The following is a 16,828-nucleotide window of genomic DNA, read 5'->3' as shown; positions in this document are numbered from 1 at the left end:
GCTGTCACAGTAGTTCATTTTACAGTTTGCAAACATAGGAACCAGTGAAATAGGTAAAGTAGGCTTCACTGGCAGTGAAATTCCACTCACTCACAGTAGCTGAGGCTCTTTACTGCATTTAAGTGTTGCCTAAAGATTTGATTTCTTGTTATTATTCTCCCTGTGCTCATATCTGTTTTAAATACTTTTTCCTGCTTACAGATAAGAACATGCAAGAATATTTGCAATATCAGGATTTGATCTGAATTTTCAGAAAGGATATTAGACTGGTAAATGTATCTTTTTAAAACTACCTATTACTAAAACTTCAAAATAAGAATGAGTAATTTCCGATCAAACAAACATGCTCACGGTCTGATGATATCTGACCCGGCAGATACGTTGCTGTGGGTTCTTTTCAGCTGACACCTGAACCAAGCTCTTCGCTTGTTTTCTTCCTACTATGTTTTATATTTAAGTCCACCTCATACTTGGTTTCCCGATCAAACTCCTATAATTTAAACAAAACATACAAAGATACACTCCTCTCAATTCAAACATGCCAGCGAACAGTCCATAGTTTTTATCAAACAACTACCCCAAACACATCTAAGAACTAATGAAGACATTATGTCCCAAAACAAAACCAGAAGAATTCAATATGAGAATGACTGCTTTCCATCCTCTGTTAATCAATCCTGACAGCTTCCCCTTCGCAAGACTATTGCTTAGGATTCCTTATGCGCTTAAACCCCTGATTAAACACCATTTAGCCTGTTTGCACCATGTTCTTCTCATCAGTTTCTACAAATATTGCACATATGCACTCAGTGGTACTGTCTGTAACAGAATATCAGTGGGAGCATTCCAAATTGCAAAGTTATCCATTGGTAACCTGTTCGGACTGAGGTCTGAAGAAAGGTGGTTTTGCTCTTTATTTTTTTAACACTAGATTGCATTGCTTTTTTCTTTTCTCCCCCCCCCCAAAAAACTTGAAGATGAAAGACTTTTCTTGATTAATGAATGAGAAGAATTAGTGACTTGCAATTTTTGCATATGAGTGTCACCCCAAATGTGTTTCCTGTACATCTTAACTCTTGTGCATGCTATTGAGCCTTTGGTTTGTGTTCCACTGTCTGTGGCCTTGCCTCCAAACTCCTCCATGCACTAAGGAGCTTCTGAAACACTACTGGTGGAATAGTTTTCTTCAGGTTTCCCTGAAGTAACCAAGGCTAAAACTGCATATAAGAATTACTACGATGCAGAATATTTTGTCATAAATTATGTGTCCCCAAGATGCTAATGGAAGGGCAGAGTGGATCTGTCCTTGGATCCTTCCTTCTCCAGCTGATTCCCTTTCTTTCATCACACAGACTCACCAGTGGCAGCTGCAGAGGGAACCGGAGCAGGCTATGGGGCAGGACGCGGCCATACAACCACTTTTCCCCAGGGCCCTCTTCCACAAGAGGAGAGGGATTGGGTTCCTCTCTTTATCATATAGCAGGAGCCAGAGCCAGTAGGGCATTGTCCAATTAAAATTAAATAGCAGCTGTTGACAGTTGCTAGTAGACTAAATTGGTTCTGTGGGGAATAGCCCATTAGAGCAGTCGTCTCGATAAAGAGCTGACCGCGTCTTACACGGGCAAAGCGCGGGGGCTTCCCAGGCTCGAACCTGCCTTCGGTCCATACCAGAATTACGTGCTGCGGCACTCGATGTCACGCTGCCCGGTTCAGACTTTGCTTTTCCTACCTCAGCGTCAATCTCTCTTACTAAAAATTAACCACACGCAACAGTTAGAGCTCCGCTCGCACCGCCACTCGCGTTTCCCAGGCAGGCTGTTCTTCCCCTGCCTTTGAGCAGCAGCCCCGGCCCGACCTGCACCGCGCAGGGAAGGAGGCTGAGGCCAGACCTGCCCCATCACTCGCTTGGCCCCTTTCGCCGGGCAGGAGGCGGCAGCGGGGCCGGAGGGGGCTGGCGTCCCCCCGTGGGGCCCCGCTGGCTCGGGCCGGCGGCAGCTACCTTGGCTGTTAGCTGGCCGGGAAGGGTGAGGCTCTGGCAGAGGCTCCAGTTCGGGGAGCTACAGGTAGGCGGCGGCCTCTTTTTCTTTTCCCAGGTTCGTGGAGGCATTTTTTAATTTTTTTTTTAATTTTTTTTTTCCCCTCCCCTCTCTCCTCCTCTCTTTCCAGCTCTCGCTTTCCGGGTTGGGAGTTTGGTGCGTTCAGAAAAGTGCCTGCAACGGCGCGGGGTTGCCCAGGTGGGGCTGCTCCGGGCTTTTCTGTTCTCTTCTCTTCCCTCCTCCTCCGCCTCCCGCCCCCCCCCCGGCTGGCTTTCCTCCTTTGTGGCCGCATCCAGGGCGCTTCAGCCCCCCTCCCACGCTTCCTCCCCAATCTCCACTTCGGGGAGAGAAAGCCGGGCTCTTTCCTGTTTCCCGGCCGCAGAGCAGCGCCGCGCCGCCCCAGGCTCTCCCCGCGCCCGCCGTGCTGCGGCGGCCCCGCTCCCTTCCCCTCCGGTCCCGTCCAGTCCCTCCCTCTTTCTCTCCCTCCCTCCTCCCGGGGCCGCTCCCTCCTCCGGGGGCCGCTCCCGCACATGGGCGCCGCGCGGGGCTCCCCCTCCGCCGAGGCGGCGGCGGCAGTGGCGGCTCCCCCCCAGCCCCGGAGCGCGTAGCGCGGCCGCCTTCCCGCCCCGATTCATTTGTTATTGTTCTCCCTCCCCCCCTCTCTCTCCCTCTCTCTCTCCTCTCTCTGAACTTTTGTCACCGCGGCGCTGCGCGGATGAAGACTTTTTGCGCGGCGGCCGCCTAGCTTCTCTCCCCCCCCCCTCCCGCCCGCCCCCTCCCGCCACTGTGCCCTGCGCTGCCCTCCTTCCCCCGGCCGCGATGCCGTTCCCCCTGCGGACCCTGGAGCCGCTGAAGCTGTGCAGGTTGGAGGAGGCCGGCGGGGACGGCGCGGAGCGGGGCGGCCCGGCGCCGGGGGACCACGCCGGGTCGGCGGAGGGGGGCTGCGGCCGCCGCCGCGGCGCGGTGCCGCTCTTCGGGGCGCTGGAGCAGGTCAGCTCGTACGCGCTGGTGTCGCTGCTGATGCAGCTCTCCGACCTCTCCCGCTGCGCCGGCGACATCTTCGGCGGGATCCTCAGCGAGGCGGACTCCCTCTGCCACCGCAACGCCCGGCTCCAGCGCCGCCTCGGCGCCCTGGAAGGGCTCCTCGCCCGCCTCGACCACCGCAAAGTCAAGATCCGTGAGTGCGACCCTTCCCGCCGCCGCCGGCCCGGGACGGCGGCGGGTGGCGGGGCGGCTCGGGGAGGAGGGGGCGCGGAGGGGGAGTGGGGGACGGGGACCGGGACCGGGATCGGCCGGGGGGCGCCCGCCCGCTGGCGGGGCGGTTTGGGCGGCGCGCTGTGCTTCGTTTAGTTATTTGCTTTAAAAAATAAAAAAAGAGGAAAAGCAAGAGGCGAAACTTAGGCATCCCCCTCTCGTCCTTCCCGTGTTCAGGTGGCGGCGGCCGCCCCCGGCCTCCCGCCGCGGCTCGTCCCGGGTTCCCGCTGGTGCCCGCCGGCTGCAGCGCGTCCCCCCTCCCGGTGACCCCGGCCCCGGGCTTCGTCCCGGCGGCTCCGGCGCTGGCTGCCACCCGGGCAGTGAGGTGTCAAAGTGCGGGGCCGGTGGCTGCCGGTGTTTTGCCAGTGCCTCCGTCTGGCAGCGGTCTAATTCACCGGGGAGAGAGAGGGTGTCCGCAGCGAGGACAGCGGGCTGACCCGGGGGCGGCGGGGAGCCGGCTGGCTGTCAGCACTTCCAGCGCGGGGAGACTTTAGCTGGGAGAGAGGGCGGTCATCCTGAGGGAGGGGGGGAGGGCTGGGTGGGCTTGTTCATATGTTTCTGCCGGGTTTGCGCTAGAGTTCAGGCCAGCCGGGCTCCTGACAGTTCAGCCCACATGCCCCATTAATTCTTCTGTATGTGCACGGGAAGACCTCAGTAAATAGAAGCCTGGATGTACTTTGCAGCTGGTTTTGTACCTCTCTCAGTTCTCCTGCGCTTCTGTTCTGTGTGCAGAGCTGATCCCAAGTTTGTATTTTCAAGTTCATAAGGAGCACAAGCGGCAAGATCCAGATTCAGCCTCGGGGCTCCCAAGTAGTGGCAGTATGGGGAGGTTCTTAAGTTTCTTTCCGAGCCTGTAAAGTGGCCCTCAGAAGCGACTAACTGTACAGCTACACAGAGCTATAGGAGAAGTTTTTTTCCGAGCTTGGTCCAACTTTGGAGAAAGGATCGTGTAAAAACTGTACCAGCTACATGGAGGAGTTGCATTTGTGCGTGTCCTAGCTCCCCACAGACTCAGTGAAAGATGGCTTGCAACATCAGTTTAGCTTTCTCAATGTGTTGGAAACATTGAGGAATCCAAAGAACTATGTTGCAACTTCTGCAGCAGCTGTATGGGGTATAAGCCTAGCCTAAATACGATCGCTGCTCAGAGACCACCGGTAGTTTTCTTTTAAATGGGAGTAGAAAGGCTGCTTTGCATATGGCATACTTAGGAAAAAAATTGATAAGGAAGGCCTTTCACACGTAAGATTCAAAGAGTATGAACCCTGTATGGGTAACTTACCTATTTCATCGCATAATTATTCCTTATCGTATACTTCAGTATACGGTTCCTCCAAAGGAGGAAACCATCACCACCCTTACCAAAAGGCTATTTCTGTGGTTTGTAAGTGTTAGGCTAAAGTTTTGTGATAACCCGTTTGGCTTTTTGGGGGCTTTGTAACTGCTTGACAAACTTAAGGAGCTTTTCTTCCTCATCAAGACAGGTATATCCTTTTCTGCCAGTATAGTTATGTTAGTTTGGCATAGCAAGGTGCAGTCAGACTTGAAATGAGAATTATTTATTACTGAGGATATCTGCAGTATGGTGGTATATTACATTGATGCCCTGACAGGAAGCAGTATTTATTTATCTCTGTTTTAAATAGGGAGCTAATTATGACTGCACACTGATGCAACACATCTAAAGGGAAGGGTGAAATAAGGGTAGTGCTGCACTGTGCAAACCCTGAAATTTTACATGTGTCAGATGTTTAGTTATTGTATTCTCTCTTGGTCATCATTTTGCACAAGTTCTATATTTACTACATAATTTTTTTCTATTACAACTCAGTTCTTTGAGCTAAGCCTGTTACTGCTTTTAATTTTATGATCTTTGCTCTTGTCATTGCAATTCCCAAAACTGGACACAGTTCTTATGTTTGGCTTTCTCCATTTGGTTTTAAATTCTTTGGTAAGTGGCATCTCTGCTGTCAAATTTAATTTTGCTACTTAACAGCTGCACTGCTGCTGCTAATATTTACTTTTCAAAGATCTCATTTATTAAAGTCAACAAGAATTAATGATGATTTCTTTCTTATGAAATACAGACTTTTTGTAAAGGAGGATTATTTTATTTGCCTAACAGTCGCAAGGAATCGATACGTGGGCTAAGCATATTGACGTGAAGTTGCACAAAAAGACATGCCAATTCTCTTTTTATGTGCTTTCTAGATACTGTAATCTGGCCAAGGAGAACGGGTGGGATGATCAGTTGTAGTTAGCATCATGAACGTCTCTATAATGCAAGCCATCAAGGCTTGTCTGCAAGTTTGCCCCTGTTTCTGGCATTAAAGGGAAATATCTGCAAAACAAAGAGAGTGGTTCAGTAATGCTGGCTTTGTTTGGGAACAATGACAAGGGGGATTTTCCTTCCCATTTTTGAAGATACAGAAGCTTCACGGAGAAAGCTGTTTGCTGGTGTGGGACTCTAAGAACAGCAAGGATTGTAAACAAATTTAATTGCTTTCTCATTTACTAGATTCTTATTGCTCATAAACCTCTTCTTGTGGGGAAAATACTGTAAACTACTGTATTTCTTGCGCACAGGCAGATGCAGCATGACATTGTATCAGGTGACTGAAGTATTTTGCTCTGGCTTTCAGGATGAGGGGATAGGACGTTGTACAACTGCTTTTCAAATCATGAGTAATTTCTACTTGAATAAATGGCTTTTGTTCTCTTTGTGGGGCCCAGACAATAATTTCCTCTTGGAACCGAAGGTCACAGGGTGACTTTTGTGATCCCACCACGATCTTATATGGGAAGGACCAGAAGAGGACTAGCAAACTTCAAATCTGGGTCACAACCACTTCTTGGGAAGTAGCTGCAGGCTGGCAGCTGTTAGAAGCTACGCTACATATGTCCCAGGTGCTTGGCAAAGTGCTTGGTTTGAAACTGTGAGGGGGTTTTATTTGTGTACTGTCATCATTTTGATTCAAAGTAAAGTTTCCGTGTAGTATCCTTCAGATAACAGGGGTCCATTAGTGTTTGTTCCTGGCTGAGCATGGGTGGGGGTGTGAGGGAGGGAAAGCAGGCAGAACAAAGCTCTTTGTCTTCAGTTAGTCATTCTTTACGGTCATGGACTGTACTTGCTTGTCTAGCTGTACGGTGCATCCTTGTGTGTGTGTGATCCATATGCTCCTGGATACACGTACTGCAGTATTAATAGGTCAGTGTGCCTTGAATGATCTCTGCCGTTTCTCTTCTGTTATATACTCTTTGGTATCCTGTAGTGAATGCATTAGTTCAAGCACATCCATTCATTGCACCCCATGTAAAGGAACTTTCTGATGTGGCAAACTGGCTCATGATGTGCTGTACTGCAGTAGGTGCTACATCTTTGCAACACTTATGGGGGTAAACTTTCTCATCTATCAAGAGCAGCTGGACTTCTGCCATGCCCTTCAACTGGGAGGCGTGCTTTCCAAGGGTTTTGTATTGGTGTGCCACACGCACTCAGAGAGTTTAATTTCATGTCCACTTCAGGATGTTGAAGGTAGCTTTCAGTTGTATGCGGTCTTAGTGATGGTTGGTTTTTCCAGGGTTCGCCACTGATGTTGGGGTTCACTGGAATAGTTCAGCTCCTCTGGTTTAGTTTGGCTGTCTTAAACTTTCCATTTAGGATGGTAGAGAAGCTTCTCTTTATGTCCCTCAGCTGAGAAACTTGTGCCTGACTCTATTTCAATACAAGGATATTTTTAAGGCCATTTAGAAAAATGCTTTCCTGACGTGTATTTGAGCTTTGCATGATGAGCAGGGTGTTGTGCCATAAGAAGGGACATGAAAATATGATGACACATGTCCCTATGGGGCTGATGACTGGTTATAACTCATGGTGGTGGGAGGTACTAATGGCTCGAGGTGGTTTATAAAATTCAAGTGTAGTATGCATGACCTTAGTTTAACTGCACTAGCCATGTCTAGAGAATTAGATTCAGTACTTCTTTTTAATAGTCTTTCGTCAGGTTTTCATTAAGCTGATGTGCATTGCTGTTTTGCGTGATGTTTTGTTATAGGTTTCCAGCATCCAGCTGCTGTAATATGTTTTACACCGTGGAACTTGCCTAACAGCTTTTCATCTTCTAGTAGTGTGCATCTGTAGCTGTGACCTAGCATTAGGTGATGCAGTTTTCATCACTTTCAGTTCTTAAACATCAGGGTGGGTGAGGACAAATGCTTCTTTGAAGTGATCAGAGCTCATCAAAAGGCATATGATGGCAGTAGAGAAATCTTGTGTGAATTACAAGGCCAGCTCTTGGGAAATGCTGTGAGGCCTTAAACAGTCATTGTTTTTATAGGGCGTGAAGAAGGACATTTTTTCCATTAATATTTGTCTTCTACCATCTGCAGATACTTAGGCAAAAATTAATATTGCTGTTCTTTTCTTAATGGTTCAACAGATTGGAAGGCTGTCCCTTCCATCTTCTGTGCTATTTTTAGTCTTTCTGAAGAGATGTTTTGAGAGAAATGCTGGGAGGTTAACCTAATGACAACTTCTGGTTCAGTTTCTCCAGTAGTAGGATGGGGTTTGGCCAGTTGTACCTCCTATTCTAACAAGAAGAAACTGATCCTGTGGGAGGGAGGAAATGCTACCTCATAATTAGCGTTGTTGTTGTTTAAAATCCTTCACTGTTTGGTTTTAAAGGCACAGCATAATCATTTGATGTTCATGCAGAACGTGTATACATATGTATGTATTTTTTTTCAAGTTTAAGCACATTAATGCAAGAGAGCTGGGGGGGATGGGGAGTATGGCTTTCTATTTGTCTGCATGATGGAAGGACAATCCAGTTTACACTTCATCTCCTGCTATTTTGTTTAGTAAGTATTTTCCACTCTTTGTGTGCAAGGCAGTACTGGAGCACGTTTCCTGCTTTAGCCGAACAGGAAGCTTTATTCAGCTTATTCCTAGGGAAACCCCTCCTCCATCCCTAGCCACCAAAAGTGAGCATTATTCAAGACAGTATCAGCAGTAGCAGGAGATGAACGGGCAGGCTGACTTGCTGGGCTTTCTGTAGCTTCTGGTGTAGGGATAGAGTGTATGAGATACTTGTCTTCTTACAATAACAAGAAGAAACCTTCTTTAGAAGAAGGTTTAGGAAAAAACCCCAAAACCAAACAAAACACACATCCTCCCAAAAGAAAAAAAAAACCCACCACCACACCACAACCAAAAACCCCAAACCAACCACCAAAACCATGGTGTGCTGTTGAGGAAGCTTTGGTGAGAAAGGACTGACTTTCAGGTGAAAAATTCTGTTCTAACACTATGTGGGAGCTACAGTTCAGCTACGATACTCTGCAGATGCTTGAGGTGACTGTGCACTATGGTACTTTTCCTCTCTCTGTTGCTGTGTAATATGAAGATAGAGCAGCAAAGTTCAAACCATGTTAAACAGTTAATTGCTAAGTTCCCCTTGCGGGCGGGCGGGGGGGGGGAAGAAATTTTCTCTTTTACCCTGTTGTAATTATTCAGATTGCTGCTCAGAAGCAATATAACTCTTGTTTTATTTAGCTAGTGCAAGACTAATTATCTGTGGAAATTCAACCTGATCCAAAGGAGATTTCGTTTGAAATAAGCAGGAAGAAAGTCTGAGTTAGAAAAAGATTTCCCATGGGGACGGTGGGCCAAGTCGCTGTCCTGCTGAGTGGCAAAGCTCCAGCTGAATTCAGTTTGATGAGGGTTTGGCTTGCTGTTTTGAAAACAGTTGACACTCTTTGGCTGAAATGTAGAGCTGCTTTGTACATTTCTCAGAACCTATTATACACCACCTATGAACATTTATTTCCGTAGATCTTATGATTGGCTTGAGCACTCAGGAAAATGGTGTTTAGGAGAGGTAGTTAATGAATTAAACATACTTGTATTTAGTTGTTTTTAATTAGGATCTATCTTGAAGGTTCCTAGATATTTTAGGATACAATAAAATGTCTTCAGAAGTTTCTCTTCCTATTAGTATTGGCAAAGTCTCAGCTTGGTTGAGTGCGAGCTAGTAATCTTGGTCTTGTGGGCTTCTCTCCTAAGCTGCTAATATGAAGTTCCTGCAGAAGAGGCATTTTTGGGGTGAACCTATTAACAAACATAAAACAACACAGTGGAAAACCACTGAAATTCCTCAAAACCTCTGTCCTGGAATTTAAACCAGCCTCTAATCAGTGGAGAGTCAGATGAGGCTTTCAAGGGGGATGGGGAGCAGATTATCCCACATGCGCTTAGTGATTCCTGCACCTTCCTCTGAAGCTTTTGGTACCAGCTGCCATCAGCCACGGGATACTGTGCTTAACGTTGCCAAGGCCAGATTCACTATGGTAATTCCTGGCCTTTTTCCGTATTTCTGGGTGAAGGAGGGGCGATTTCCCTTTCCTCATCTTTCTTTTTTTTTTTTCCCCTGCATGTTCAAATAAATGATACAATAAGTGAGGGCATGTGCTTTGGTTCCTGTTGTGAGGAGCATTAGTGCAGCACAAACAGAAAGGGAGATTGAGAAATAGAAGGAATTAAAAAATGCGCATCGAAGGCTTGGCAATTATGCAAAGTCCCGGTTTCTTTTGTAGTTGTAAACTAGCTATCAGCAGGCGAGATCAAAGCTGTCCACCCTAACAGTTAACAAGATCAATTAAACATGGTAATTAAATGTTGTTCTCGGCTGTAGGTTGGGTAGGAAACCTGCTGGTTGGATGGCAATCTCCAGAGAGCTTGGATGACATGCCACTTAAGAGACTCGAAAAAATACCTTTCTACCTGTGGGTTAAGCACAGATTAATGTGGGTGGACTTTGCAAGTTGTTTGTATTTATATTGTACTGTGTTTTAGCTGGGCAGGGCTTCTTCTGACTTCAGGCTGTCGTGTTTTTTTTCTTTGTCATTTGTGAATTATGGTGTTTTCAGTTAGGTTTTATTTATTTATTTATTTATTGGCCTCTTGTCCTTTAATCAGCATTGTGCATATGAGATTTCATTGCCCTTTGAGAATTATGAGTAGTTAGAATATGAATGTTTAAGGTCCTGCTGAATGTGGTTGAGGTTACGTCACTGTTCAGTCTGGAGGCAGGGTAGCTATGCCTGCAGAGAGGGGCAGTGCTGAGTGATTGCTTTGCCATAACTCCTCTTGGTAATTTCCCCGTCGGAGCCACTGGTCTACACGTTTTTTAGGTTAAGGCCTGATTTTTTTTTTTTTTTTTTTCCCCTTCCTCTTCTCTTCTCTTCCTTTTCTTTAGTAGTTTAGGCTCCCCACCCCAGGTGTGCTCTGAGCTGCCCCTCCATCTCCCGTCCTGCCTGCTCCGAGGTGTGACCATTTCAATGTCCACTCTGCACCTCTCCACCCATGTTGTGCCTGATAAAACTGGCCTGGGGCATCTCCCCTTCCTCAAATAACAGCACTTTCTGCGTGCCTGAGAGTTGGCAGGATTTGGGAGGAAGGAGATGAGGGGGTGGGGGGCAGAGGCAGGAAAGGGTGAAATGTGATGGAGCTTCTGGCTTTCTCACGACAACCCCTTCTCACCCCTCCATTTGATAGCCCTTGATGTTAGCCCCAGTGTAAGGCCTTCCCAGCTGGGGTTGCGGCACAGTGGATAGCACCGTAGTAATAGTCTTAATCCTGTCCGACTACGTCTCTTTGTTCATTTTTAATGCTTCCCTTCCAAACACAGAGATGTCTATTGCTCCGCTATAGGAGTATAAATCAGGAACAAAATGATTTACACCATTATGGTGGTGGAAGTGAGAGTATCCAAGTATCACTTGAAATAAAAAAAACTCAAAGGAATTCACTGTAATGTGTACCTGTGGTTGAGTTCTTATAACTTTGGAATTTAAAGGACATTTTAATGTTTCAGTAGGTTTAATTTCCTTAATCTATATGTGAGTGGCAGCTCTGTTTTAATCTGAAATTTAACATCTTGACAACCAGTAGATCTGTTAAGTTAGTTGATTGGATATTCGTTTTACTGTAATCAGGCTGTAGGCTAACTAAGCAAATTTTGATTAAGAGAGTAATTTTTTAATTAACTTAGCTCCTATTTTTCAGAGATTAGGACTATAACAGATGCCTCAAAGTAAATTGGAACTATGGATGCTAGGTGAAGAATTGAGCCACTTAATTTTTCTACTAGCAATAAATACTAACATAAATTGTAGCGGAAAAACGATAAAGTAGAAATTTCAAGTATATTGAGTAATAGTGACAGTGGTGGTTTTTTTTATTCTTATTTTTTCTGGTTGAATGGCCAAGTGGCAAATGAAGACAAGAGACTTCTCCAGAATATTTTAAATGGTAACATATTGTACTTGAATGCTCTTCTGTCTCCTTGCTCCTCCCAGTTCTTTTCCTTTTTAGTATCAAAATGCTGGCTACAGAAGAGCTCTCACGAACTTTTAAGTGGTGGGATAAATATTGCCGCTGGCTTACATATATTCTTCTGTGTCTGGTTGTTACATTGGTAAGCTTTCCCAACAGCTTGGGTTTGAGTAAGAAAGCAAGCTTAGTCCTTCTCCTGGCAAACGGATATCTGTCTTCTGTTTTCTACTTTGGCGAGTTTTGGCTTTTGGCAACAGATGGAGTTTGCTTACGGGAAGCTCAGCAGGACCTGAGAGGGGTGCTTTGTGGGTTATCTCTAGTGGCACCTTTTGTTCTGTTGTACGGGAGGAAAGAGCTCCCAAGTGAGTGGTGCTGGCTTTCCCTTCCTATTCGGTATCTAGTTCATGCTGAGTAACTGAATCTGCTTGAGTGGCTTGAAAAACCAAGTGGTGTTTGGCTAATGCAGTATCTTTAAATGTTAAAAAGAAAACCTCAAAATGTTGTTAGCCACGTTGTCCTTAGAGGCACTTAAAACATTTTGAATTGGAAAAAAGAAGCCAACTACCAGGAAATGGGAACAAGCTCTTACAAAACTTACCTAAAACATTCCCTTTTTTGTTAGCTGTGGTACTTGATTTTCAGTTTAGAAGAAAGATAGCGCAAGCAAAGCTTGATTGATGACACAATAAGATCCACCCACCACCCCATTTATTCTGGACATGAAGCAAATAAAATCCTTTTTTTCTCAAATTTTGAATGATTTTTTTCCCCCTCCAAGATACGTAGTAGACACTGAAAATGTTTCTTTGCAGAAGTCCAAGAATCCAAGAATTTCTGGAAATAATAATTCTGTAAGATTGAGATATATGTTAATGTGTATATGAACAATAATGCAATGAAGTATATGGTTATAGTCGCCTTTATACTATTTTGATTTGTAGTGTTGGAAAGATGGAGGCCCTATTTTGTGAACTTCAAATATGAGGAAGAACTTAATAAGTTTGTTCTACATGTGTTATGAGGGAGAATGAAAATACTGTAATGTTCATAATATGCCTTGGTGTGTTAGTTTAGATGCAGTTTTCTAAAACTTGTTCATTAAACTATTTCTGTGTTCTATTAAAATGAAGGTATGTAGTTACTGCATGGTTCCTCCTGCGAGCTTTTTTTTACTAGCATGTGTATGTGATAGAAGATCAAGAGTATTATAAGGTATAAGCGTATTTATCACAAAAAGTCAGTTTGCACAGGTGAATGCATGCCGTGGGGAACGGGTAGGGTAGGAAATAAAAGGGCAATAATGGGGGAATAGAAAGGTTTTGTACCAGTCGTGTTTGGGAGCTTGATGGGAGCCAAGATTAGGGAAACTGGTATAGCAACTGATCTCCACGGGGCCAACACCCTTCCCTGTATCTCTGGCTGCTGCCCTCGCAGTGGGGAGCATGTACAGTCCTGTTGGGCAGGCTGGGACAGCCCGAGCCCTGCGGGGAGCAGTCCCACAGAGAGGGGGGGCCCCGACCTTGTCAGGCTGCAGCTGGGCTCAGCCCCGGTTGTGCAACGTGTGCCGAAGTGGCTCTGCCTCTGCGCTTGCTGAAATCCTGGGTAGCGTCGTGTAGGCTTTACCTCGTCCTGGGGAGGCAAGCATGATCTTAACGAGGGTGGTTTAAGTGTAAGTAGATTATTACAGTTGATTTTGAAATTATAGTTGCAGTTATAATTATATAATAATTATAAAATACATGGAGTTGTAATCTATAATCATGATCTTTACCTTCAGGAAAGATAGGAAAGCTGGAGAAAATGAGGTGAGTGCGAGCCAATTCACTTGCCCTGCCTTGTCTTGGTGGTCGGTGGTAGGACAGGGCTGCCCTTCAGCAAGAAGTCCCCTGCACGGCTGTGCTTGCATATCCTGAAGGAAGGTGGAACTGCAGTGTTGGCCTACTTGCAATCACAGATTTCCTTAAAACATTAGAAAGCACTTGTTTAGCACAGCCACAATACAGATTTAACTGTGAGCATAAGGCTCTTTGCCCCGAGAGAGTCTAGTCTCAACACATACAAGTCAAGCTAGAAGATGGCAATTTAGTTAAGTGTGGTTTAAAAAGGTCTGTGTTGAAGAACCCAAGGTTTCATAACAGTTATGGGCCTTCTTGAGGTCTGGAGGAAGAACAGGTAATTAGAAATCCACGGAGTGTTTGCCTGAGGTGAAGAATAGCACAAAAACATACAGCTCTTGGTGTTTTTTAGTTTGTCATGTCACAAAAGCCTCTGTTTGTTCTGTATCTGTTAAACAGACATTGTGTCTACTTGATGGGAACGAAGACCAAAACTATCTGCAGTACTTATTATCTTGCTGGCTCCCACTCGTTGCTGAGTTTGGCTTGAATTCTGTAATTCGTGATGTCCCCTCTAAAGAGCGTGGTATGTAACATGGGAGGGAGCACTCTGCAAGGCATGTTGTTTTGACCCTGTTGCTCTAACAGAGCATGTTTTCCTCTCCCACTGCTTTTCCCAACACACAAAATACAGTAGCTTTTTCCTCACGAATCACTTTGTTACTGTTAGTAACCTTCCTGACAAATTGTGAAACTTGCTGCAGCCTAGAAGTAGTTAGAGTTTGTAAACAGTAGGATGAAGAGTTGGTAGTTTAGCATTGTACATAGAGATAATGTGCTGCAGGTTAACACATCACATATTTAAATGATTTAAATGCATTGTGTAGTGCAACTGGTAGAAAAACTAATTAGGTCACGATAGACAAAAGGTTGTCTTCGTTTGAGCTCCTGTCAGCTTGGCATATTTGTGCTCCGTTGGTTTTATCACTAGTTATGTCTATGCACATACGGTATTTCTAATTTAGATTATTATTAGTGGGTTATATAAATAAAATATGAATAAACTTAATCCTGAAGGCAAATGAAAGCGTGGGTATATTTCTAGCAGAAGTTTGAACTTACCAGGGAGAACCCCAGAATATCTCAGCATTTAACAGAAATAGCAAATTGGAAAAATGACCGACTGACAAAAGGCAGACACCACCAAATAGCAGGCTTTGTTATGAACTCTGTAAGTAAACGCTGAAGTGACCAGAGTCTTTCTCACCGCTCAGCCTGAAAGTCCTGCGTGATCTCAGTTGACGCTAGAGCATAGTTTCCACTTACAGGGTGTTAGAAAAGGTACTTGAACTATGTGCTGTTTGCTGCAGTACCTTTTTTGATTTCTCCCCGCACGTCGGTAACGGCTGTTGAAGCTGTGACTGTGTGAGTTTGAATGGAATGAAACTTTTCAAGGCAAATTTCTTGAGGCTGCTTGAGCAGTCACCAAAGATCATGTATTGAGAGTTTTGCAACTGAAAGGGTAGATGCTCTTTTCGTGGTCCTTGAAATCACAGAATCCCGGGCATGGGACAGCACCTCTGGAGATCATAGAATCAGAATAGTTTGGGTTGGAAGGGACCTTTAAAGGTCATTTAGTCCAACCCCCCTGCAATGAGTAGGGACATCTGCAACTAGATCATGTTGCTCAGAGCCCCGTCCAGCTTGACCTTGAACGTTTCCTGGGATAGGGGCATCTACCACCTCTCTGGGCAACCTGTTCCCATGTTTCACCACCCTCACTGTAAAAAATTTCTTCCTGTATCTTGTCTAAATCTACCCTCTTTTAGTTTAAAACAATTACCCCTTGTCCTATCACAACAGGGCCTAATAAAAAGTCTGTCCCCATCTTTCTTATAAGCCCCCTTTAACTATTGAAAAGCCTCAATAAGGTCTCCCCGGAGACATCTTCTCTTCTCCAGGCTGAACAACCCCAACTCTCTCAGCCTGTGTTAATAGGAGAGGTGCTCCAGCCCTCTGATCATCTTTGTGGCCCTCCTCTGGACTTGCTCCAACAGGTCCATGTCTTTCTTACGCTGGGGGCCCCAGAGCTGAACGCGGTACTGCAGGTGGGGTCTCTCCGGAGTGGAGTAGAGGGGCAGAATCACCTCCCTCGACCTGCTGGCCATGCTGCTTTTGATGCAGCCCAGGATACGGTTGGCTTTCTGGGCTGCGAGTGCATGTTGCCAGCTCATGTCCAGCTTTTCATCCACCAGTACCCCCAAGTCCTTCTCGGCAGGGCTGCTCTCAATCCCTTCATCCCCCAGCCTGTACTGATACTGGGCGTTGCCCCAACCCATGTGCAGGACTTTGCACTTGGCCTTGTTGAACCTCATGAGGTTCACATGAGCCTACTTCTTGAGTTTGTCCAGGTCTCTCTGGATGGCATCTCATCCATCAGGCGTGTCAACTGCACCACTCAGCTTGGTGTCGTCCGCAGATTTGCTGAGGGTGCACTCGATCCCATTGTTGGTGTCATTGATGAAGATATTAAACAGTACTGGTCCCAATACTGACCCCTGAGGGACACCACTTGTCACTGATCTCCATCTGGATGTTGAGCCGTTGACCACTACCCTCTGGATGCGACCACCTAATCCAACTCCCTAGTCAGAGTAGGCTCGGCTTGAGCAGGGTGCCGAGGGCGGTGTCCAGTTGGGTTTTGAATATCTTGAAGGATGGAGCATCTACAACCTGCCTGGGCAACCCGTGCCAGTGTTTGACTGCCCTCGTAGTAAAAAAGTTTTTCCTTATGTTTAAATGGCATTTCTTGTATTTCAGTTTGTGCTCCTTGCCTCTTGTCAAAGCATTATAAGCAGGACCACTAATATACTTTTCTTACTGGAAGGTTGTCCAAGAGGGGTGCTAATTTGCACCCAAGATGGACAATGTGATCAAGAGAGCTGGGGTACTCTGGGGCCTTAGGTAAATGTCGTAGCACATTTATCTCAAAAAGGATGGGTAAGGGAAGATGTTAGTCAATCAAGCAACAAAGCCAGCAGCCAAAAATCACATTTTTTTAATTATAATTTTTTAAAAAATATTATTTATTTTTATTTATAATTATTTACTTGGGGGCTTCTGACCTTGCAGGGCTTCTTTGGAAGAGCTTTAATACTCTCAATAAAAATACCTACTGCTTCTGTTGAGAGGCGAGGTAATAAACTTGATCTCAGAAAGATGGAAACTATCTCCAGTGGAGATAGCAGAAACTTTCCAGTGTTTCACCTTACAGATAGTGTTGGCAATGTCTCTTAGAGAGTGAAAAGCATTCAGTGTTTGCAGGAGGAGTCCTGAACAACCCTTCCGCATGCTTAAGAATTTCAGCA

General features: G+C 45.7%; 1 protein-coding gene across 8 annotated transcripts in view; it reads left to right on the top strand.

Moving 5' to 3' along the window:
• The first annotated feature begins 2,823 nt into the window (after positions 1-2,823).
• The window catches only part of NHSL1 (NHS like 1), a 185,356-nt gene continuing 171,351 nt past the window's right edge, over positions 2,824-16,828 (top strand). For 5 of the 8 annotated variants that reach the window (XM_052784502.1, XM_052784497.1, XM_052784495.1 and 2 more), the window contains exon 1: positions 2,829-3,213. In XM_052784502.1, the coding sequence (XP_052640462.1) occupies positions 2,856-3,213 (358 nt within the window). In that variant the 5' untranslated portion in view covers positions 2,829-2,855. Of the gene's footprint in view, positions 3,214-16,828 lie in introns of all 8 variants that reach the window. The other 3 variants (XM_052784494.1, XM_052784493.1, XM_052784508.1) reach the window with 2 other exon arrangements.

Source organism: Harpia harpyja, chromosome 4, assembly GCF_026419915.1.
Source record: "Harpia harpyja isolate bHarHar1 chromosome 4, bHarHar1 primary haplotype, whole genome shotgun sequence".
Classification (NCBI taxonomy): domain Eukaryota; kingdom Metazoa; phylum Chordata; class Aves; order Accipitriformes; family Accipitridae; genus Harpia; species Harpia harpyja.
This window is presented reverse-complemented; position numbering and strand designations above follow the sequence as displayed.